Genomic DNA, 24,749 nt, shown 5'->3' on the forward strand with positions numbered 1-24,749 from the left:
ATATATATATATATATATATATATATATATATATATGTGTTTATATATATATGTGTTTATATATATGTGTGTTTATTTTCCTAAAGTGCATGGAAGTGGCATATAAAACCTTTACCATTCAAGGAATTGATAAGTTTTACAGTTCCGATGGATATTTTCACCCAGAAAAATGTGTGTTTTCACCCAGGAAAAAGTGCAGTTTTATCCGGGAATTCTTTTTCTTTGTCTGCATATACACCCTGTATTTACACAGGTAAAGCAAACAATATAGATAACTCTGTCTTGTCAGTAATTGTGATGTTGTGTGGAGATTATTTTGGCAAAGCACATTGCATTTGTATAGATAGGTTCTACACAAGCCCTTACGTGTTGGACTATCTGTGGCAGAATAAACCTTGGAAGTAGGCACTGTAATGAAAAACAGGAAGGGGGAAGTGATGTTTTGGAGGAAGGAATATTTACTTGCAGTAAAATGGAAATCAACCCGTGATGTGTACTGTCTTTCAACCAAACATCAAGCAACTTCAGCTTTTACTAGTACCAGTAACGAAGGAGGACAAGTAGAGAGACATAAACCAGCTGTTGTAATAGACTATAATAAGGGTAAACCTTGAGTAGACAGGGTTGACCAGTTATCAAGCTATTGTCGTTACTCTCGGGAGACACTGAATCGGTGGAAAAGATTTTCTTTCACTTATTTCTTTTAGCAGTAGTGAATAGTTGGATTGTGTACAAACAAAAAGACAACATCTCTGGTGTGCTTCATGAAGGTCTTACATAAGCAGGTAGCTTATGGCATGTTGGCCAGTCTCGTTCCAGCCTCTGTCCCGTTCCCATCTGTCTCGGTCTTGCTCAGCCGCACTCCTCCTCCTTCGTGTGGCCGCTCGTCGCAGTTCCACTGCCGACTGCTCTTAGTGAGTTCAGTGTAGAGTTGTTTGTTTCTTTCACTGTGCACACCCATTCTAGATCTGTTTCTAGCCTTTTTTGAACTCTGAACTCTAGCTTGGTGGTGTGGAAGGGCTTCAGGATTCACAAAGTGGACCATCACCAAGTTTGGCCATAGTGTTTGGGCGACACTTCCCAGAAAAGATCCCAGTTACATCATGTAAACAAAACACAGCAAGGTGCTGTAAAGTGTGTGCAGATAAAGGGAAAAAAGAAACTGGGGGAAAAAGTAAGAAAACAAACACAATGGTGTGGTAAGCAGTGTAGTGTGGGTCTCTGCATACCTGACTGTTTCAAAGAGTACCATACCCGAATAAATTATGTTGATAAAAAAACAATACTGCACTTTGTATTGAATTTTTTTGTATATACACACTTTTTTTCAATAAATGTGTTCTTTTGTAGGTGCTTATTTCTCTCAAATATTAAAAATAATGTTTTTTTTAGAAGTTTTTATAATTTTTTTTGAAAATCATTCAACTTTAGAAATTACTAGAAAAAACATCATTTACGTTCAGAAAAAATTGCATAAGAACATTAGAAAGAAGAATCAAACTTTAATGTTAATGGTTTACTATCTTTATATTTTCTTCGTGATTTTGAAAAGTGTCAGTCTGCAGCAACAAAAAAATGTCTAATCAGTGTGGAAAGTGTTAACCCTTTGACAGACATGTATGAGTTAACTCGTCATGCATCGCCACTCCCCAGGTGCTCAGCACATTGTTTAAGTGTGGCCTCTGGGTTTTCCTTACACATTATTGACATGTTTATGCGTCCCATTCCGCCAATCCTTTCACTGCTGCGCACAAGTTACTTTACTTACACATCTCCGTAAATAAAATGTTTTTAATGCTTTTCATATAACACATGCCACTTTGCATGCTATCGTTTGCAAGAAAACCTCATTTTGATATCTTGAACCATTTACAAAATGTGACAATTGTTTTGACTACATGATTCCCAATGTATGGGGCAACTGGCCACTTGATATAAAATCCAGTATCTCGAGAATGAAATAAGATAACTTTGTGCTCTCTCTCTCTCTCTCTCTCTCTCTCTCTCTCTCTCTCTCTCTTTTTAATTGATACCTTATTGACATTTCATACACAGTAAGGTATGAGCCAACACAAAGTGTTTTTACCTCTGGAAAACACTTTAAGATTTCATGCAATGCGTTACTGAATTTGATGCAGCAAATTAAGTGTGAAGAATAACAAAAATTAATTCAGTCCTTTATCAAGCGAAGGTATCAGACCGTAAGATGTGCAAAAATCAATTTTGTTCACTAAATAGTTTTCTTAAAATCGAATGATAAGCATTTCACAGCGGCCAGAATGCCATCTTTCAGCACAGGTATAAATGGAAATGTCGTGTGGCTAGGGCCTCCCGTCGGGTAGACCGTTCGTTTGGTGCAGGTCTTTCAATTTGACGCCCCTTCGGCGACCTGCGCGTTGATGGGGATGAAATGATGATGATTAGGACAACACAACACCCAGTCCCTGAGCGGAGAAAATCTCCGACCCAGCCGGGAATCGAACCCGGGCCCTTAGGATTGACAGTCTGTCACGCTGACCACTCAGCTACCGGGGTGGACTCAGCACAGGTAGCAGCATTAGACAAGCAGAATATTGACAACAGCGCTGTGCTCAATGTGGAATGCAGAGAGCACACCCATAGCAGTCTAAAGGTTGAAGCTACTAGACATTCCAAGGAGTCTTCCTAAAAGGAATTTAGAAGATGAATGGCTAAATTTGCCCACCTGTGTTAAATTTCTTGTTGCCACCAGCATAGTCACGTTCAGTATGAAGTATTTGAAATAGATAAGTACCCAATTGAAAATTGTGCAGTCTGTTGTGTTGTAAAAAAATATTAAATTAAATTAAATAATTTACATGTACATATGAGAAACATTTAAAAGGATAATACAATTGCATTATTAAAAATATTCTGTGCTTGTACAAATTTTTTAGGCTATCAGACTTCTTCTGTTATATTTAAATTGTAGATTCAGGCAGCGGACTCAAAGTACAACAGTGTGTGTCATACTTAAGAAAATCCTCCTTTCTTGGTTTATCTTCACTTCAATAAAAAATACTTAATACTGGTATCAAATTTTTTCTTATTTCGAAACATGTATTATACAAAACACTTGCAGCCCGTCATCCTCCGAATGGCACTTCTTAACAGAACTTCTATGTAGAAGAGAGTGAGAAACAAAATCGTGTATAACGAAAAATGAATGACTTTTTCCTCTCTCCCACGCCTTGCCGCGCATTCATAATTAATGTCTTTGCCAACGCTTATGGTCGATTGGTGTTTCATTTTTTTGTTTTTAATAAATTTTAACTTTACGATATTCTGGGGGTCTTTTATTATGTACCTACACACTGTTCATTTTAAGCCTCACCACATAGCGGAGATGTTGAGACGCAGATAGGTGCAACAAAAACACATGATCACTGTCCCTGGTCAGTGGTCGTGTGTGTGTGTGTGTGTGTGTGTGTGTGTGTGTGTGTGGTTTGTCTAATTTGGGAGCCCTATTTGTTTGACAGTCTTTCTGTTGTGTGCATGCACGCATGTATGTGTGCATGCAGCGGGATGCATGCACGTGCAGTTTATAAGCCATTTTTAATCTTTGACTGCAGGAACAATTTAGTACTTGTCACTTCTGTATGTCAATCCCAAGCATAAAATGTGTTCCCAATTTTTCTTGTTGGCAACATTACATGAGTAGTTTGAAATTCAACCCCACTGCTCCAACAACTCATGATTACTTGTGTGTGAATGGAACTTCATCTTCCTACAGTCTCCCTTTAAAAGAACAAGGAACAAATGTGATAATAATACTTGTGTAGCTGAAATTAGAGGCATTTACTGCACCTTTCTAGAGATAGTTACAATATTAAAAATGTATCTTTCTTTCTTCTAGCATGACAAGCAAGTAGAACTGCAATTGTTTCGCCTGTATCACAATGAAAAAGATATTGAACAGCTGGAGCAAGAGCTAGGTCGAAAGCAACACGATGTGAAGAAAGTGGAAAAACGAAAACAAAAGGCAGAGGAAGAGCTTAAAGAAAAAAAGAAGGAATGTGGTAAAATATCTCGGGAGCTAGCCAAGGTCGAGCAGAACATAAGAGAAATGGTAAGTTTTCAGTCTTTTATGTTGATGATTTTAGTTCATAGTCAGTTGCAGTTTTCTAGTTGCACTTCCTCACTTTTTCATCATGTTGTAATATTTAATAACACTTCATGTGAAATTTTTGTTTTGACTGTATGCTGTAAGAATGCTTTGTATTTACTTTTTTGATACAGATTTGTTTTGTATAGTTCCAGAATTGAGACAGTTGACTTGGGGTAGACTGCTACTCCATGTTATATCTACTGGGAAACATCACATAAGAAATAGAAACCAGAGTAAATGAATATGCATTAAATTAAAATTAGATTGTAGCAGATTAAGTAATTTATAAACAATGACTCATCATAACCAGAATCTTACGTCCAAATCTGAAACCAGGGTCATCAGTGATGTACAATGGTTATCACTGGGAGCATGTTTATCATGAACACCACTGTACAGCCAAATCAGAACAGAACAGAAACTACTCCTGAATGGAGAGTGGTGCTGTTTATACAAACATCACAAACATGAGAAATTTTGAGAACCTACCAGAAATGATAAATACCAAATGACAAATAACTGCTGGTGGTTGGGCTTGAAATGGTGACCCACTTCATGCCAGCCACTGATTCTAACTGCTACACCAGACTGAAAGGTGCACAGCTAGTGGCATTTCTCCCTCTCTTGGCGAACCCACTGTTTCAGAACTTTTCAGTGGATCTAATTCTTGTCGGTGGTCCTCTGTATGACAGTGCTGCCAGATCCCCATCTTCTGGTCATGTTGTCATATCTCCTTCACTATGATGAGCATTGAAGGTGGCCCCTCACAACGAAGTTTTCCGATCACCGAGTAGGTCTTCAGTTTCATTTAACAAGAAGCCCCATTAGTGAATTGTGCATCAGGACTGTAGTACAGGTTCATACGGACCAGGATGACATCTGCACTTTTTTCTTTGTGTTGAAGGATCATAATCCTAATGAGGCAAGCGACAAAGCATACAATATGGCCTCAAGTAGAGCTTTAGTAACTTTTCCAATAATCCCACTTTTTGCACGGGCATAAAAACCATACCAGGTCTCCCTGGCTGTATCTCACAGACTGATACTAGGCATTATAGCATTCTGTCATTCTTCTGGACATCCAAGGTCTGTATGCAAACTAGGTTACTTGCTTCTTTGATCCTGGTGATGAGTTGTTTCTTGCAGTCATCCTGAGTTTTGTGTGTTTGAGAGAGGAGCAGTGCATCCATTGTGTTTTCAGCCTTGCAACCATGGAGTAGAAAGAGCAGTATGGAGAAAGTAGTGGCTTGCTTCACAGTATTGCATAAAAATGTCATGACTTGCAGCATTGTATCCCAATTTCTCTGTTTGACATCAGTGTACATAGAGAGCATATCTGCCAGTGTCTTATTAAAGCATTCTGTGACATCATTCATCTGTGGATGGTAGGCAATTGTCATCTTTTGGGCAATGTTGCAACATGAAATTACTTTGATATTAGTCTCTAATGGAAGACCTTTCCACGATCAAAGAACATCATACAGTGTTTTGTTCTTCAAAATGATGTCCTCTACATGGATCCTTGCAATTTCCAGAGCATTAGTAACTAGTACAGCTTTGATTGTAAGATAGTGGATTAGATTTTCAGTGCAGTCTGTTATCCAATTACACATTGATTCCCACATGTCGACTTGGGTAGACATGTAATGTTTTTTCGTGATTTTTGCAGTCATTGGTACTCAATGCAGAAATGCCGTGTCCCATCCTTCTTCTTCTTCACAAAAACCACACAAGAGGATCAAGGGCATTCTTTGAAGGTTCAATGATGTCATCTTCAGGATTTATTCCACTTCCTCCTGGATTATCCGTCATTCAGGTGGCAATACACTGTACGAGTGTTGACTAATTGGTGAATGATTCCCCATGTTGATACAGTGTTTAAACATGGGCAGCGTGGCCTGTCTTTTCTCCACACCAGATTTGAAAGCATTAAAAAAGTGATGTCCAACAGATAACACTCACTGACAGTGTTCCTCGGTCAGGCAAGATCTTATTGGTAGTTCAATAGTAGCTTCTTGCATTGTGCCGTCTGTAGTGGTAGCAGCATGATTCTTTGGCAATGGCTCTGAGTGGCCCGTCTGGACTGGTTCAGCTGTCGCTATGCACATAGCTTTAGAGATGAGTTGTGGCTGCTTGTGACAAATAGTGATGGAAAGTCCTCCTTTATCACTTACAATGTGTATGATTGTCACTGGCATCTAGATTTGTTTTGTGATGCCGAGTAGCTTTTTGCAGTCAACAAAATCTTCACAGTTGGAGTATCTAGATTGACAACAGAAACTCGTCTCCTCTATGAGTGTGGAATAACAATGTCTTTAATGGCAAGCAATCTTTGTTACGTGTGGTTTGTTGAATAGCTCTGTCAGTTTGGAGCTCTGATCTTCCTCAGTCTGTGGATGCTTGTGATGGCTGCAGGAAGTCCTTTCGAGAATAACAGTGTGATGACATTCTGATGAAACAACAAATTCGGAAGGCTGTGTTCTGTCATTGATAGTTATTCTTGCAATACATGTGCCTGTCAGCTGGTTAGTGTTTCCCATACGTGACTTTCAGCACAGTCTCCTTCATATCACAGAAGATAGTCTTCTCTAGCTGCTAAAGCGTTCAACATTAAAGAAAAGGAAAGCCCTAAGTTGACTAGCATCCAGACATGTTAGCCATCGATGTTGAATCGATGAAATTTCCTCATAATTATATTGGTGATTGTTGTCCATGGACGATTGTCATTCATGGCGGCCTCACCTCCATTGATGGTTCCTGAATTTGACAACAGTGCAAGTGGTTGGTACCTCTATATCATGACAGGAATAGAAAATGTCTTTTATACTTTGTGGAGGAGTTGGTTCTACCTGTGTTGGTCAGATGCTGTGTTGTCATTTGATGTATGTGGCACAAGTCTGAGCTGATAGAGTCCATTCTTCCTTAGACATTCGACTGTTGGTCAAGATTGGTGCTCAAGTTAGACACACATCTTCAACTTTCTTCACTGCTTCCTGACATATGGGGTCAACATTCATGGCTGCTTTCTCTTGCTTAGTTGATCCAACATTTCAATCTGCCATAAAATACTGTATCTCCTCTCTTACAACCTGATGTATGAGAGAGGTGATGTCATGATGATCTTCCACAACTGCCATGGGGACCACATTCATGAGTCAAACATATGTCTTTCATTCGACTCTTTTTTTTGTCGCATTTCCTTGATGCACTGACACTTTTTGATGAATTTCTCAGTTGTTGTAACAGCCTTTGCCAGAAGAGCTTGGTACATGTCTTGTGTGATTCCTCTCATCAAGTTTGAGAGTTTTTCAGCTTCTCTCATATTCAAATTCACAATGTGGCACAGAGCCCAAACATTCTGTATGTAGGACTGTGTCATTTCCCCATGACACTGGTCCCTGTTCTTCAGTTGTTCTTCTGTCATAGGGCTTGCTGTTGATTGTCACTAGATGTTTTCTTCAGTTCGGTCTGGAATTTGTCCCAGGTAATTTCTTCTCTCCTTTGTTCTCAAACCATTGTGCCATCAAGTAAAATAATTCATTTGCCAACCACATCATATCTCTTGTTTGTGGTGACCCAGTCAAATCCTTTCAGCTATTTCATTGGGTTCTGACCAGCTTATCTGGGAAACACTGATGGATACCTATGTACAGCTAACTTATTGCTGTTTTGGAATCCATTAGTCTTCTGAATATTCAGATCGTGGAAATGACTTACTGCTTTTATACTGGTTTCTGTCCACGTAGGCGACAGATTTTACATTGTCTGAGTGGAGTCACCATGATTTAGATTAATTGAAGTACTCGGTGCCTCCACCAAGCAATGTCATGCTGCATTCACAATCAAATCAAAGTCCGAAAGCAGGGTCATCAGTGAGGTACAACACATAGCACTGAAAATGCATTAATTGCGAACACTGCAGTACAGCCAGAACAAAACTGAACTGACTACTGTGTGGAGAGGGCTGCTATTTATACAGACTTTGAATATTCCAGAATATGCAGACATTACAAACATAAGAAATTTTGAGGACATTCCAGAAATGATGATTAATAAATAATTGCTTGTGGTCTGGTTTGAACTGTTGACTTGCAGCCTGCCATTCAGCAATGCTACCCACTGCGCCACACTGCTTGGTGTACAGCTTGTGCCAATAATATTGAAGACAGATCTCTTGCAGTTTTATTTGTCAGTTAAGATCACTCAAGCATTCAGTGAAGCAATAATTATCTGTTCTACTATATAAAGATAAGTCGTTGTTCAATTTTGTTAACAATAATCTCAAAGAATTCGTGATTTATTTACTACAAATTTTTATACATTACTCAGATAAATGTTCAGTCAGAAATAGGCTACATATGTTTTAAAAATACAGGGTGAAGAAAAATTTGTGCACTCGGACTTTGCATCGTAATTCCTCACATACTTGCAATACAAAAACATCTCACACAAAATTTCATCCTGCACATATTTTGGGCAGTAAAGGTTGGCAGTCTGGCAACCCTGTGATCATGTGTACAGTAACAACCCCTGTCAGGTGGTAGTGATCCAGTTGGTGCGGTGGATAGCGTTTTGGGTTAGCACACAGGAAGCTGAGGGTTCGATTCTGGATTGAGGCTTATTTGTTTTTATTTGCTAGAAGTAGACTGCTAGGTATGCTATCTAGTCTAGTGTCTTAATCTTCATACAGATGACTACAGGGAGTCTCCTACAAAACGGTAGTTACGTACTACACAGAAATGGAAGTACAATCGTTTTCGTTGGTCAGCTTTTAAAGAAACTTTTAGTGTGTCATGGATATGAACTGTTTTGCACCACTGCATCTACTACGATCCAACTTGTTTTGTGTGTACCCTCCCTCAGTGTTCCCATGGATTAATACCAACTGTTATTCTTGCCACATTCAGGCCCATTACACTAAGTTAGGGTCTTACATCACCAGTTGGGCTAGCAACATGCTTTGCAAATGATTTTGATGGAACCATTGGGGGAGGGTACACAGAAAATAGATTTGGAATCTAGTAGATGCAGTGCCGCAAAACAATTCGCATCCAAAATGTGCCAAAGGTGTCTTTAAAAGCTGACTAGTAAAAACGATTGTACTTCCATTTCTGTATACATGGTACATAACTCCAAATGTTGTGTAGAAGACCCCCTGTAATCACTGTATGACAATTAAGATGCTAGCTACCATACCATGCGGACTAGTTTTAGTAAATAAAAACAAATAATTCTCAACCCAGAATGAAACCCCTCACCCTCTTGCATGCTAACTGAAAACACTATGCACACATACTGTATAAAGGGAAAACATTGTCAGCAAAAATCTTGAAAAGTTCTTGAATGATGTACTTCAATTTTTTATGTGATACTCTAATAACCATTAGCGTGGACATAGGATACATTTCTTTTTTAATGTAGGCACTATATTTTTTAATATAGGTGCTGTATAAATTGATTATAAAATCCGTACTACTATACAAAGGCAATTCATTGTTTACTGTTGTTACCAAAAATCTCTAAAAGTTCTTGACTGATTTACTTCAGATTTTTACATGAGAGACTAATAAATGTTTGGATGAATATGGGCTATGTATTTGTTAATGTATGTGTTAACGGATTAACTTATTATTTTTGTAGGATATGCTAATGAATATTCAGACAGACATAGGGTACATATTTTTCAGATGTGTGTGTGTGTGGGTGTGTGTGTGTGTAAAAAGAGGAAATGTTAGCAAAAATCTTGAAAAGTTCCTGATTGATGTACTTCAGATTTTTAGGTGATACTCTTAATAAACATTCATATAGACATAGGATACATATACAATATGGAAAAGTTGTCAGCAAAAATCGTGAAATTTCTTGACCTACTTATTTTAGGTTTTTTCATGATAGTCTAATAAACATTCAGAGAGCTGTATATTATTTTTAAACAACAGTGTACAAGTTTTCTGTGAAAACAAAAATGCTGTGCTATTAGACATATTATTTCTCCCATATATATTCCTTCTCTTTATATAGAATTGCAAACAGAAATTGTATACACAACTATGTACATGTTTGTTTTCTTCTTCGCATTCTGTTTTAATAGAAAACAGGAAAGTTGTACTTATGGCATATTGGCACTTATGATTAGAATACTACTACAGAATCTGAATCATGCCAGTCTTGCTATTTAGCCGATTTGCAGATTAAAGGTATGTGAAATATACCATTGAAGCTATTATTCTCAAAGATCCAGTAGCAGGAGAGGCCTCTCATATCCCATATACAGATGCTCCCAACAAGTTTAGGCATTCATTTTAAGTGACTTCAATTTTCAGTCAAGGTGTCTTTGGCAATAGCAATAAACAATGCTTAAGGTCAGAGAGAGTGGGAAGAGGAAATGTACGGAGAGGGAGGAGGGGATGGACATAAAAAGGGGGAAGGTGAAGAGGAACTTAAATGGGGAAAAGGGGGTGAAGAGAGCTAGTGGGGCAAGAAGAGATGAACAGGGGGGGTGGGGGTCGTTAGGACATTTACGTGACTCTTATTCATAATTAGCAATTGTGAAGCTTTGCCAGGTTCAGTATAAGGATATCTACATCTCATAAATACTACTGTAACCCTATTCAGGTTTACATTTTTGGTATATTGATTAAATGAAATTTAGTTGACTTTTGTTATTAAATATATTTTACAGAAAGTTCTGAGCAGTGAATGAGCATCCGAAACATGACCTTAGTAATTTAAAGTGTCTCTGTGATGCAGTGTGATTATATTTTGTACTTGGATTTAAAAAAACACATACATATATATACACTCCTGGAAATGGAAAAAAGAACACATTGACACCGGTGTGTCAGACCCACCATACTTGCTCCGGACACTGCGAGAGGGCTGTACAAGCAATGATCACATGCACGGCACAGCGGACACACCAGGAACCGCGGTGTTGGCCGTCGAATGGCGCTAGCTGCGCAGCATTTGTGCACCGCCGCCGTCAGTGTCAGCCAGTTTGCCGTGGCATACGGAGCTCCATCGCAGTCTTTAACACTGGTAGCATGCCGCGACAGCGTGGACGTGAACCGTATGTGCAGTTGACGGACTTTGAGCGAGGGCGTATAGTGGGCATGCGGGAGGCCGGGTGGACGTACCGCCGAATTGCTCAACACGTGGGGCGTGAGGTCTCCACAGTACATCGATGTTGTCGCCAGTGGTCGGCGGAAGGTGCACGTGCCCGTCGACCTGGGACCGGACCGCAGCGACGCACGGATGCACGCCAAGACCGTAGGATCCTACGCAGTGCCGTAGGGGACCGCACCACCACTTGCCAGCAAATTAGGGACACTGTTGCTCCTGGGGTATCGGCGAGGACCATTCGCAACCGTCTCCATGAAGCTGGGCTACGGTCCCGCACACCGTTAGGCCGTCTTCCGCTCACGCCCCAACATCTTGCAGCCCGCCTCCAGTGGTGTCGCGACAGGCGTGAATGGAGGGACGAATGGAGACGTGTCGTCTTCAGCGATGAGAGTCGCTTCTGCCTTGGTGCCAATGATGGCCGTATGCGTGTTTGGCGCCGTGCAGGTGAGCGCCACAATCAGGACTGCATACGACCGAGGCACACAGGGCCAACACCCGGCATCATGGTGTGGGGAGCGATCTCCTACACTGGCCGTACACCACTGGTGATCGTCGAGGGGACACTGAATAGTGCACGGTACATCCAAACCGTCATCGAACCCATCGTTCTACCATTCCTAGGCCGGCAAGGGAACTTGCTGTTCCAACAGGACAATGCACGTCCGCATTTATCCCGTGCCACCCAACGTGCTCTAGAAGGTGTAAGTCAACTACCCTGGCCAGCAAGATCTCCGGATCTGTCCCCCATTGAGCATGTTTGGGACTGGATGAAGCGTCGTCTCACGCGGTCTGCACGTCCAGCACGAACACTGGTCCAACTGAGGCGCCCGGTGGAAATGGCATGGCAAGCCGTTCCACAGGACTACATCCAGCATCTCTACGATCGTCTCCATGGGAGAATAGCAGCCTGCATTGCTGCGAAAGGTGGATATACACTGTACTAGTGCCGACATTGTGCATGCTCTGTTGCCTGTGTCTATGTGCCTGTGTTTCTGTCAGTGTGATCATGTGATGTATCTGACCCCAGGAATGTGTCAATAAAGTTTCCCCTTCCTGGGACAATGAATTCACGGTGTTCTTATTTCACCTTCCAGGAGTGTATATTTCTATGTGTAATGAACTTTTGGTTTTAACTCTCTTTAATTAAAGAACCATCTGTGAGAAATAACTGCTTTTTCTTGTTACTGTAAGTGCAGTATTCATTGTAGTTTTTCATTGTTTCATCATGTTATTTTGACCGTTGGCTATAATATTGTAAGTATATATATTTTTCCTCTGTACTGTAGGAAGTTGAGATCAACAAGAAGAGGCCGACTTTCATAAAGGCTAAAGAACGTGTTGCTCATATTCAAAAGAAACTTGAGTCAGCACGCAAATCTCTGGCTCAGGCGAAAAAAGCAGATGCAGCACATGAACAAGATATTCGTGAACTTGAGGATGAGCTTGCAGAGGTTGAAGCAAGAAAACGCGAGTATGAAGACATGGTTGCTGGAGAAAGTCAATCACAGGGAAGAGATGTACATCTTGAAGATGCACAGGTAGGCTTACCTCACCTGATGTGATATATGGATGGAGGGGGTAAAGATTGTGTATATAAATGTGGTATTTTGGGCATTTTAAACTTGTATTCCCTATTCACCACATAACTTGGCTCACATGCTCACATGTCTTTACTTCATGTGACATTTAAGAAACAAGTATTCTTCATCATGGAGGAGATGTAAGATCTGTAAAATAGTGAAATTGTTTCTTGTGCTGAAGAAAGAGAAAAGCAGTAAACAACTTGAATTCAGGTTAATTATCTCAATGAATGGTCGAGTACAGTAACATGATATCTGTATAATACCCAGTTTAAACTGTAATAGATAATGTTTTTGTACCTCATATTAGCCAGTCTTTGCTTTGGACAAACAGTAAAAGAAATTAAGGTGAAATTTTGAAAGGGATGTGAAGTTTAGAGAGAAAAAATTAATCTTCAAGGTCTGCCGGTGATGTAATTCTTTCAGAGACAGTAAAGATTTTGGAAGTGCAGCTAAACTGAATTGATAGTATCTTGAAAAGAGGTTACAAGGTGAACAACAACAACAGTAAAACAAAGGTAAATAGATTATAGTTGAATTGATTCAGGCAACATGCTGAGGGAATTAGATTAGGAAGTGAGACACCAAAAGTAGTAGATGACATTTGCTATTTGAGTAGCAGGATAACTGAAATGGTTGAAGTAGAGAGAATACAAAATACTTGACTGGTGCTAGCAAGTAAAGTGTTTCTGATAAATATTTTAACATGTACTACAAATATTAGTGTTTGTAGGTATTTTCTGTAAGTACTCGCCCGGCGTATAGCCTTGTATGGAAGTGAAACCTGGATGATATAAACAGAACATACAAGAAGCTTTTGAAATGTTGGTCCTACAGAAGAATGATGAAGATTGGATGTAGAGGCCAGGTAACTAATGAGGAAGCACTGAACAGAATAGAAATTTATTGTCTCCTAAGTTTATTGTCTCACAACATGAAATTCCACATCACAACTAAAAGAATGGATCAGTTGTAGGATACTTCGAGGCATCAAGAAACAGCTAATTTGGTAATGTTGGGTAGTGGGGGGGATGAAGGAGAGGGAGTTAAAATTGTGGGAGGTGAAAAAGGCTTCACTACATTAAACAGGTTTAAGTGGGTCTTGGACCGAAGTAGAGAAGAACATCACAATGAAGAATGCAAGAGAATGTGTGTGAAGCTGAGGACGTACTTAAGTGTATTTTATTAGTTTGAAATTAACATCCAATCTTACTATTTTTATTGTAGTACTTGGTCAGTGTGTACAGCCTTCACCTGATTGAGGTTATGGCATGTTACTTGATGTTCTGTGGAATAATAAGAATTGAGATACCTACATGATACTTTTGGATGAAGAGCGCATATTACTTTTATGGCACTGTAAAACAACTTCCTTTCTAAAAACTTCAAGTTATCCCAGATTATTATGTAATAAATACACATCAAATTGAAATAGACATAAGTATTGCTCCCTCTGCATTTAGGACTTACAAAATACACAAAGGGCATATTTTAATGAAGAAACCTGGTTAATAATCTCCTGTATCTTTTCTTTGACTATGAGAGTCTCATTTGTATGTCTACCCAAAAATTAAAAAAAAAAAAAAAAAACTCTCCTACTTAATTACTAACCTTTTGCTACATTTATGATTAATGTTGTAGTCATTGATTCACAGAAATGAATGTAGTGATTTATTGTTATGATTCTCTGTGCCTATGTACTAAAAATAGATATTTGCATTTCTTTTCTGTTATTTAGCCATGTTTGTTCTCAAGGTTTTACATTGTAATAATGATCTGGCAGATAATTTAATAAATAATGTAGGCGTGGAGCCTGAGATCTTTTATTATTTGATGTTGAGCAGGTGCAAGAGTACCACAGGCTGAAGGAGGAGGCTGGCAAGAGGTCAGCCATGTATTTACAGCAGCTCGACTCAGTAAATAGAGAACAAAAGTCAGATCAGGATCGTCTCGATAATGAATATCGTAAGAAGGCAGAAATCGAAAATCGTTTACGTCAGAAGGGACACGAGAAAGATGAAGCACAGAAGCGCATTGAAAAGCTGGCAGAACATATAAAGTAGGTATCATAACTTCTTGCCTCTTTTAGTGACGTGCTTTATATTTTAATTCTGAAATTTAAATTGCATGAAACAGAGATTGATCACAGTGGATAGATATCAGAGTACAATTCAAAAACTTTTGTAGTTCGTTCCTAGGTTTGTGCTAGGACTTTACTATCAGTTAACACTACTTTCTGCTATGCCTATACGATCTGTGTCATAATTAATATCAAAAACAGACACTTCTGAAAATTTGCAGTAATGGATGCAATAACATTCAAGTAAACATGGGTCCGGAAACAACCACTTATTGAAGAAACTCTTCCTTGTGTCAGCATTGCATTTTACTGCAGTATTGCATTTGTCTCTGCAGTGAGTTTATAGTTCTTTCAAACAACTGTTGGATCGTCTAGTAGATCTTTTAAGATTGTATGATTCATTTGCTCTAGTTTTACACCCTTACCAATGGATGTGCTGAACACATCACTTTTTAGATGACACCTGACAATAAAATTCAGAGGAATGAGGTCAGGTGATCTTGCAGACAAAGTTACAGACCTTACTGGTGTGTAAGATGTCATCTTATATCAGCAGCAAAATTTGCTGGTGCTGCATCATACACATAGCAACTTGGGTTCGTTTAAGGCCTAAGCTACATAAGCCGCTGCTTGGGACCCAGGACCACCCAAGTCCAAGATTTATATACAGTATGTATCACAATTAGTAGTGAAAACTGACATGAGTGAAAGTGTATGAGGGAAAAGGGCGATGGGAAGAGGGAGGGAGGGGGGGGGGGGGGCTATATGATACGTTGCTTGTGTGGAAAAATGTTATTGAATCAGCCCTGTTAGCACTTTCCCCAATCATGGCCCTTGGGTGAAATTTTAGTATAATTAGATGTGGCATTTACATTTCAAAAGTATTAGTTCTAACTAGGATCATAGCTTGCTGGTACGCTCTACCAGTCTGTCACCATCACCACAAAGCTCTGACTGCCAACTGTTACCATCAGCTACTGATTGAAATGTCTGTGGTGTTAAAAATGCAGCATTTTTTGATCTAGTGGATTGGAGTTTGAAAACTTCATATTTTCTTAAGCTTATGTAGCAAAGGAAGTTATCCGCTTCAGCAAGTCTGGTAAGAAATATTACCCACAAGAGCACCAAGAAGTAGTGGATGGTTTTCCCCACTGTTAAACAAAAACGTACTTTTTTTTGTTTCAGTTGTGACGCTGTCAACATGTCCAACTAATATCGTTTTTTGTTTCCTAATAATTAAAAGTGAAGTGCATAGTCATTGTACTGTGAAAGCTATGAATTTATAAGAGTCTCCAAGAGAAGGTGTGACTTGTACATTCAAATGGCTTTGACAGATCTCAAAAGATTGTAGTAGGAAAATTTTGTAACTCATTTATGCTCAGTTGATTAAATTATAGATGGCAAATTCAGTGGAGCAACCCGTCTGGAATCCCAGCTACAACACTGAATCCCATATTTGCAGATACAGTTCTTCTAAACATTTTGGGAAGGAAGTTAGTAGTAGAACAAGTTTTATGAGGATATATTTTGTATGTCTGAATGGAAATACACGTTGTGAATGTGAATGTGAAGGATTACATAAATGGCAAAATACAGTAGTTTTATCAAAACAGCACACTTTTAATATTTTGCTTGAAATGTTATCAACACTTGGAGTAGTTTTACTTTTAAGAAAATTCATTATTTTCCTGGTAGTTGCTAGAGTGAAGTCAAATTGACTGTATGATTTTAAGTGAATGGTTGTGGTGCTTATTCTCCCATATACTGCATTGATGTATAATGTAAGTTTTTCATCTTGGGTTTCACTGTTACATTAAGGAAATAATTGTTTGACATTTGTTACATGTTTGTTGTCGTGCACCATTAGGTAATTATTTTTAATAACTAGATCATCTTAACAGACATCTACATCACCCTTCTCATTCTAATCCTTATTGATCTCTTTTTGATCTCATAATATTCATTTTCCACATAAAAGGCATGACTTGGGATTTTTATAACTCTTATCTATGAAGACTGGTACCTTGTATAGTATAAAAGTAATTGCACGTCTATGCCTCTGTTGATCATTTCATATAGTTCTCTCTTAATGCAGTATGAACCTATAATGCCCTTTTTTTATCAAAGATTTCCAGGATAACCTCTTAATCTTATATTACACATTTTCTAGCGAGAAATCATAGAGAATATATGATTAACAATGACATTAGTTTTTCAGTAACAAAAACTACTCTACAAAATCATGGAGTCCTGAACCATGTACTTCAACAGGTACAATACATCACTGTTATGGTATATTAATAATTTTTACTTATGGACCGTCTGACAGCAACTGAATAAAACACAATTTTAGTGCCATACGCGACAAAAATGTAAATAAAATAGCTAACATATGTACATATTCCAGGCCACTGATGATGCCTTGCAGAAAATAAAGGCGAAACGCGTATGGCACTAAAATTGTGTTTTATTCAGTTGCTGTCAGACGGTCCATAAGTAAAAATTATTAATATACCGTAATATTACACGCAACTGAGGAAGACAGGACTATAAAAGTTGAAGATGACAATATATCACTGTCTTCATTTGCTTGCTCATACCCTCTTGTATGCTCCACCCCTGCTTGGTCCCACCCTGCCTCCCTTGGCCTCTTGTCCACTGTCCGCCCGACCCTCCGTCAGTCTCTCACCCCCTGCTCACCCAAACCCCACCAGGTCTCCCACCCCCTGCTCACCCAAACACCAACCGGTCTCCCACCCCCTGTCTACCCCAAGCCTGCTCAGTTTCTTGTCCCAACTGACACCACTTGACACTCACAGCCCCCCCCACCCCCCATCTGCACCGACCGCACTCGGTCTCTCGCCCCTTCTGCACCGACCCCACTCGGTCTCTCGCCCCGTCTGCACCGACACCGCTCGGTCTCTCACCCCCCCCCTCCCCCGTCTGAATAATTCCGCACTGTCTCTCACCTCCCCTGTCTGCATGACCCCACTGGTTCTCTCGCTTCCACACTTGGTCTCTCGCTCACCCCCACCACCCAACTCACTCACTCCCAGCCCCCTCAGCCTGACCCCCACCCCCCACAGTGGTCTTACCTTCCCCCAATCACTTTGGCTCCCACCATTGGTGTGCCCCCTCCCCATCACGCGCCACACACCCTCCCCACACCACATGTCCCTCCCCGTACCACGCACCTCTCTGTTATTTGCTCCCCTCCCCTCCCCGTGCAACCTTTAACATTCTGTACTCCCTTCTAGACATCCAGATTTAGTTTTCCAAGATTCACTTAATTGCTCCAGGCATATGCAGGGATGGCTGGATGAAAAATTGGATAGCTAATTTCATTCCCCATCTTTCTGCAATCTGAGCTTATGCTCTGGTTGAAAGGACTTGACTTAAAACTCCAAACCTTTCTTCAGTTGTGCCCCCCCCCCTCCCCACCCCGTCCAACAGGCAGGGCTACCATAACTGCCCGCCCCCATCTGGCGGACACCCCCCCCCCCCCCGTCAAATACCCCCATCTCGCGATCCTCCCTCCCATTTGGCGATCTCGCCCTCTGCTGAATACACCCCCCCCCCCCCCCCCCCCCTCGTTCTGACTAATCTCCACATGTCTGTTGAGTCCCACAATTCTGTCTGGCCAACTGCCCTCTGGTTGGTCTCCTGCTTTAAGCCACTGACCCAACTCTGTTGCCACTTGGTCACCAGCTGTCCCTCACCCACATGTTGGGCACCGCCTCTGCCATCACTTGGTTGCCTTTGCCCGCGGTCTTCTACCCCCACACATGGCCGCCTGATGTATCCCCCTCCACACATAACCCCCGCTGTCTCCCCCAAACCCTCACCCTGCATGGTCGCCCCCTCGTATGTTTTGCCCAGCATCTCCCCCAACCCCCCACATGCTTGCCCATTGCCCAACGGCTCCACCTCCCCTCATATGTGGTCGCCTGTCGCCTTATGTCTTCATCAGCACCCCTCATAGTCGCCCTGCGCCCCTCCCCTGCAAATGGCCACCTACATCACCATCCTCCTGCCTCGCAGTCACCTTCCATCTTCCAATTTGCAGTCATCCTCCCTGTCCCAACCACTCCCACTGTCGCTCTCTACCCCCACCCCCTCACCCTCCTGCCTTTGCAAATCGTTTCCCTCAAACCCTGTTGCACTCCATCTGCCCCCCCCCCCCCCCCCTCTGCAGTAGCCCGTCTGCCTCCAACCCTTCGACACTCCATCACCCTCCCTCCACTGTAGCCCCACGTCTCCACCCTCCTGTCATCTTCCTTCCTTGGTTGCTCAGTCTCTCTCCCCTTCTCCTCAGTCGCTCCCCCACCCCTCCCAACCCATCGTGATTGCCTTCTGTTTCACCCCAGCCATGGAACCCTGTGTGGCCATGTGGCCACCCCCCCCCACCCCCCTCTCTGTGTGGTCGCACACAGTCTTCCCGCCCCCACATGGGCACACGCCATTCCCCACTTAACCCGTATGGTCACATTCTGCTCCCTGCGCGGTCTCACATCGTTCCCTACCACACCCCTTCCCATGTGGCGCACTCTGGCCCTCTGCCGCCATCTCCCTCCCCCCCACCCCATGCTTGAATACTATCCTCCTGCCCACCATGCAGTTGTCTGCCAGCCCATCACCGATTTCTCCTATCCCCTTTGAAATGGTGTCACCTAATGCCCTCCCTCATTGCCATCACCCAACACCCTTCTCCCCACTATGTCGCCCACAGGACCCCCTCCCTGGGTTGCCCAACACCCTCCCCTCTCCCCTGGGTCATTCAACACTCTCCCCTCCCCTTCCCAATAGGTAGCCCAGCACCCCCACCCCCACCGGGTCGCCCAGCACATCCTCCCCCCCCCCCCCTCCCACCATGTCTCCCAGCACACCGTCCCGCCCCCTCACCCCCCACCGGGTTGCCCAACATCCTCCCTGCCACTGGGTCGCCTGTAACACCCCTTCCCCACCCATTTTGGTTGCTCTCTCTGCACCTTCATGTCCTCTCCTCCCCTTCCTAACTTCCTCCTCCTCCTCCTCTTCTTCTTCTTCTTCTTCTTCTTCTCCTCCTCCTCCTCCTCCTCCTCCTCCTCCTCCTCCTCACCTTCCCATCTCCTTATTCCTCTCACCTTTCTGTGTCTCCTACCTTTCTCCCTCTTCTGATTCCCATCTTCAGTTTGTGTGAATAAAGTCTCTCTACAATAATGTATTTGGATGGTAATTGTCAGCTGTGCTCTTGCATATGTAACATGTAAATGTCAAAATACTGGAAGACGGAGACATTGAAAGACTTGAATGTTGTCTGTTGTAGTTTGAGGAGGAACCGTAGTCAGGAGGTGTGTGCTGCCAAAAGTGATCATGAAATTTGCTTTGATCTTCAGAATATATCTGCAGTTAATACACTTACTATTCTGAAAGTCAATACAAGTTATCTCAGCTTTCATAATGAAGTATTTTGGAGGATATTGCTTAGGAAATGATTAAAGCTCAGGTAGAACATTACTGCTCTATTACCCAAGTTCCAGATTGAAAATAGAAGAGCCTGACTGTTGCTTGGTGTTGAGGATGAGGGAATGGTCAATCTTGAGAAGCCACCTGGCTCCAGAGGTTATTCCAGTACTTAGAAAGAAAGTGGATGTGTGGAGAAAATCTCAGACTTTTGTGTAACATGCTTGGAATCAATCAAGTGGTCATGGCAAAAGTCAGTTATATTCAGCAGAACACTGTAAACGATCAGAAGTATAATCTGGAATTAACATTTTGTCAGTTGAATGAAAGGATTGTCATTTAAAAATGATTTACCTTATTCTAGATACATTTTAATTGGTGGGTGATACTTTCATATATATGACTAGCACAGCATTGAAATGATCCATAATGTGACTTCTAGTTCAGGTTCTTATCGACAAAAACACCAAAGAATTTAGAATAGTATTTCATTTATTGCTTGTAATGGCCATGTGCAGCACAGAATTCAGTGACATTCCAATTGCAGAGAACCAGTTGTTAATTTTGAAGGAAATAAGATTTACATTTTCAGATGTTGATGTTACTCCACAAGACTTTATTTACAGTATCAGCGAAGAAAACTAGGTATTATTCTTGGATGTGTGATTAAAGATTAGTTATTTGTGTATAACAAGAACAAGAGCGGACACCTTGTTAATTATTGTGATACACCTGTACTGATTAATCACCATTCTGTGATGCTTTTCTGTTGTGTTTACTTGCTAGGTTTTCTAATGCAACACTCTGATCCTTTTAGTTCAACAAAAAGTTACCTACAAAATCTCAAATACCATTACTATTTGAGCTTCTCTAGTAGAATTGTATGAACTGCACAATCAAATGCTTTTGACAACTGACAAGCCACAGAAAATGCCAGTTGACCATATTTTGTCATTTGAGTTTTATATAGTCTGATTTGTGAATTGCAAAATAACACGTTCTGTGGAGAGGCCCTTTTGAAACTACATTAAAAGGAATAATTTTCCCAAGTTGTGGGAGCATTGAGAATATATAGCTAACTATTGAATGAATTAAAATACTTCTGAACATATATCACAAACCAATTTTCTAAAATATAAAATTAATTTCTACTGGCTGGTTATAAAATGAACTAAATTTTCAGTTATCAGTTGTTGCTTCATAATATACTCCAATAATTCATTTTCAAATCTGCCAAAAATTTATTGCTCATTATGTTAATGCCATCTTGTCTTTTAATGTGGCAGGACTAGTGGACAGGCACCCCCCCCCCCCCCTCCACCCTACACTCGTTTCCACCCCACCCCCCCCCACCCCACCCCACACCACACCACACCACACCACACCACACCCTCTCTCTCTCTCTCTCTCTCTCTCTCTCTCTCTCTCTCTCTCTCTCTCACACACACACACACACACACACACACACAAAAACTGTGACCAGGTAAGCCTGCCTGCCCCTATAGGAAGCGATAAGCTCCAGGTCTGTCTAAAGTGCACATTTCTATAGGCATTGGCAACAGTTTTTGTCAATGTGGTGACAGGGTACTTCCTAGTGATGATTTCATGGATTAACACAAACTTAGCTATCGTGCTTCGACCTTGGAAAGCCCAGCAACAGTCTTTCTGTGAATGAGAAATGAATTCGCATGTGTGTGTGTGTTCTTTGTATTGTTACTTGGCTTAAGACAAATTATGACATATGTAATTTACTATGAGAGACTTACATAATCATTAGTAAATAATGATTACGGTATTAATTTTAAGTATGTTTAAAGAAACTATTCTCATTATGATGATAATATTTCTTATTGTTTCGAAAAGAACGAGTGAATCAGCATTAGAAGATCAGCGCCGTCTGCGTGAGGATCTACAGTCTGATGTTGGCACTTCAAAGGAGCGTGTGCAAGAACTACAGAAGGAGCTAGAAAGTGTAGTGGAACAACTCGGAGATGCTCGTGTGGACAAACACGAGGATTCGCGTCGTAAGAAAAAGCAGGAAATTGTTGAGAATTTCAAACGACTATATCCAGGAGTTGTAAGTTCCAATATTTTCTGCTTTAAGTTGTAGAGGCAGTTTAATGCTATTTGTTTTCCCAGATAAGTTAAGTGACATCTCATTTTTCAGAATAAATGAAAGATTGCTAAGTTCCTTTTTTTCTTATAACACTATTACAATGTTAATGTGAACACTCCAGATGTAAGCCAGAATGGAAACAATTCATGTAACAGATACATGGTGAGTTATTTAAAAGTATTAATTAGTAAGAACATCAAGGTTCAATATACCATTGAGTACCAAATGAAAATACTGAAATATGAATTAAATTTTGTTGTTTTGTGTGCCTTCTTATAGTCATTGAAGTAAGGGTGCAGACTATCTGTATGTTCTGTTACAAAACTGGAATGTTGTCACCTCTTCTAACATTTTTTGGACGACAAGAGACAGTGTGGTATTGGGTTGCAAGGTACACATGTCTCTCAATTCAGTTTACTTGCACGTTGTGTGTAGCCGATCCTCTGCTCTGGGTAATCAGCTACGTCGATCTCCCAATAGCTTCTTCTCCGAAGAATATAGCTCGTTAAAGGAATTTATTAAAATACTCCTCTATCCTTGAAATAATTTTGGTACTTGTAAAATACTTTTCAGTCCAATCACTATATATTTTCAACTTTCACAGACAATAACTTCTGCAAGCTAACTTATTCCTTAAACATTAGACTCATTTACGCATATTCAAATAGCATACATGTGTCTTTCTTTGTTCATAGCCAAGACTTGAAGTAATTCAAACGTATCTAGTCTTAAATGAGTCCAATACTTGAATGAACATAGAAATCTATATTCAATTGTTCATTAGTCTTTTTACAGTCCATAGAGACACTAAAGAGCACAGAATACTACATAAAATTTCCTTGTTCTTCTCGAGCCCTACATGGAGACTCTGTGGACCGTACAACAGGTACTTGTCTGCCGCCGGTCGGTTGCTGGGTCTCTCTCTCTCTCTCTCTCTCTCTCTCTCTCTCTCTCTCTCTCTCTCTCTCTTTTTTACATACAAATAGGCAATGCACAGTAGGGCTTATTTGTTTCTCCCACTCAGCTCTAAATTTCGGGTGTTCGAAACAGTGGAAGGCCGAGTGGTTCCAGAATTTACTCCGAAATCCTCGAAGCATTACATATCCCCCCCCCCCCCCCTTTAAATCGAGCACATGGTATTTTATACAATCATTATACACTCCTGGAAATTGAAATAAGAACACCGTGAATTCATTGTCCCAGGAAGGGGAAACTTTATTGACACATTCCTGGGGTCAGATACATCACATGATCACAATGACAGAACCACAGGCACATAGACACAGGCAACAGAGCATGCACAATGTCGGCACTAGTACAGTGTATATCCACCTTTCGCAGCAATGCAGGCTGCTATTCTCCCATGGAGACGATCGTAGAGATGCTGGATGTAGTCCTGTGGAACGGCTTGCCATGCCATTTCCACCTGGCGCCTCAGTTGGACCAGCGTTCGTGCTGGACGTGCAGACCACGTGAGACGACGCTTCATCCAGTCCCAAACATGCTCAATGGGGGACAGATCCGGAGATCTTGCTGGCCAGGGTAGTTGACTTACACCTTCTAGAGCACGTTGGGTGGCACGGGATACATGCGGACGTGCATTGTCCTGTTGGAACAGCAAGTTCCCTTGCCGGTCTAGGAATGGTAGAACGATGGGTTTAATGACGGTTTGGGTGTACCGTGCACTATTCAGTGTCCCCTCGACGATCACCAGTGGTGTACGGCCAGTGTAGGAGATCGCTCCCCACACCATGATGCCGGGTGTTGGCCCTGTGTGCCTCGGTCGTATGCAGTCCTGATTGTGGCGCTCACCTGCACGGCGCCAAACACGCATACGACCATCATTGGCACCAAGGCAGAAGCGACTCTCATCGCTGAAGACGATACGTCTCCATTCGTCCCTCCATTCATGCCTGTCGCGACACCACTGGAGGTGGGCTGCACGATGTTGGGGCGTGAGCGGAAGACGGCCTAACGGTGTGCGGGACCGTAGCCCAGCTTCATGGAGACGGTTGCGAATGGTCCTCGCCAATACCCCAGGAGCAACAGTGTCCCTAATTTGCTGGCAAGTGGTGGTGCGGTCCCCTACGGCACTGCGTAGGATCCTACGGTCTTGGCGTGCATCTGTGCATCGCTGCGGTCCGGTCCCAGGTCGACGGGCACGTGCACCTTCGGCCGACCACTGGCGACAACATCGATGTACTGTGGAGACCTCACGCCCCATGTGTTGAGCAATTCAGTGGTACGTCCACCCGGCCTCCCGCATGCCCACTATACGCCCTC

At 41.6% G+C, this 24,749-nt stretch overlaps 1 protein-coding gene across 2 annotated transcripts in view; it reads left to right on the top strand.

Annotated features, from left to right (window-relative positions):
- Positions 1 to 24,749, top strand: part of LOC126474877 (structural maintenance of chromosomes protein 1A) — a 168,491-nt gene that overhangs the window by 44,382 nt on the left and 99,360 nt on the right. The window contains exons 6-9 of one of the 2 annotated variants that reach the window (XM_050102360.1): positions 3,875 to 4,087; positions 12,535 to 12,786; positions 14,670 to 14,887; positions 22,214 to 22,427. In XM_050102360.1, coding sequence (XP_049958317.1) covers positions 3,875 to 4,087; positions 12,535 to 12,786; positions 14,670 to 14,887; positions 22,214 to 22,427 — 897 coding nt within the window. The remainder of the gene's footprint in view (positions 1 to 3,874; positions 4,088 to 12,534; positions 12,787 to 14,669; positions 14,888 to 22,213; positions 22,428 to 24,749) is intronic. The other variant, XM_050102361.1, reaches the window with a different exon arrangement.

Source organism: Schistocerca serialis, chromosome 4 (assembly GCF_023864345.2).
Source record: "Schistocerca serialis cubense isolate TAMUIC-IGC-003099 chromosome 4, iqSchSeri2.2, whole genome shotgun sequence".
Lineage (NCBI taxonomy): Eukaryota > Metazoa > Arthropoda > Insecta > Orthoptera > Acrididae > Schistocerca > Schistocerca serialis.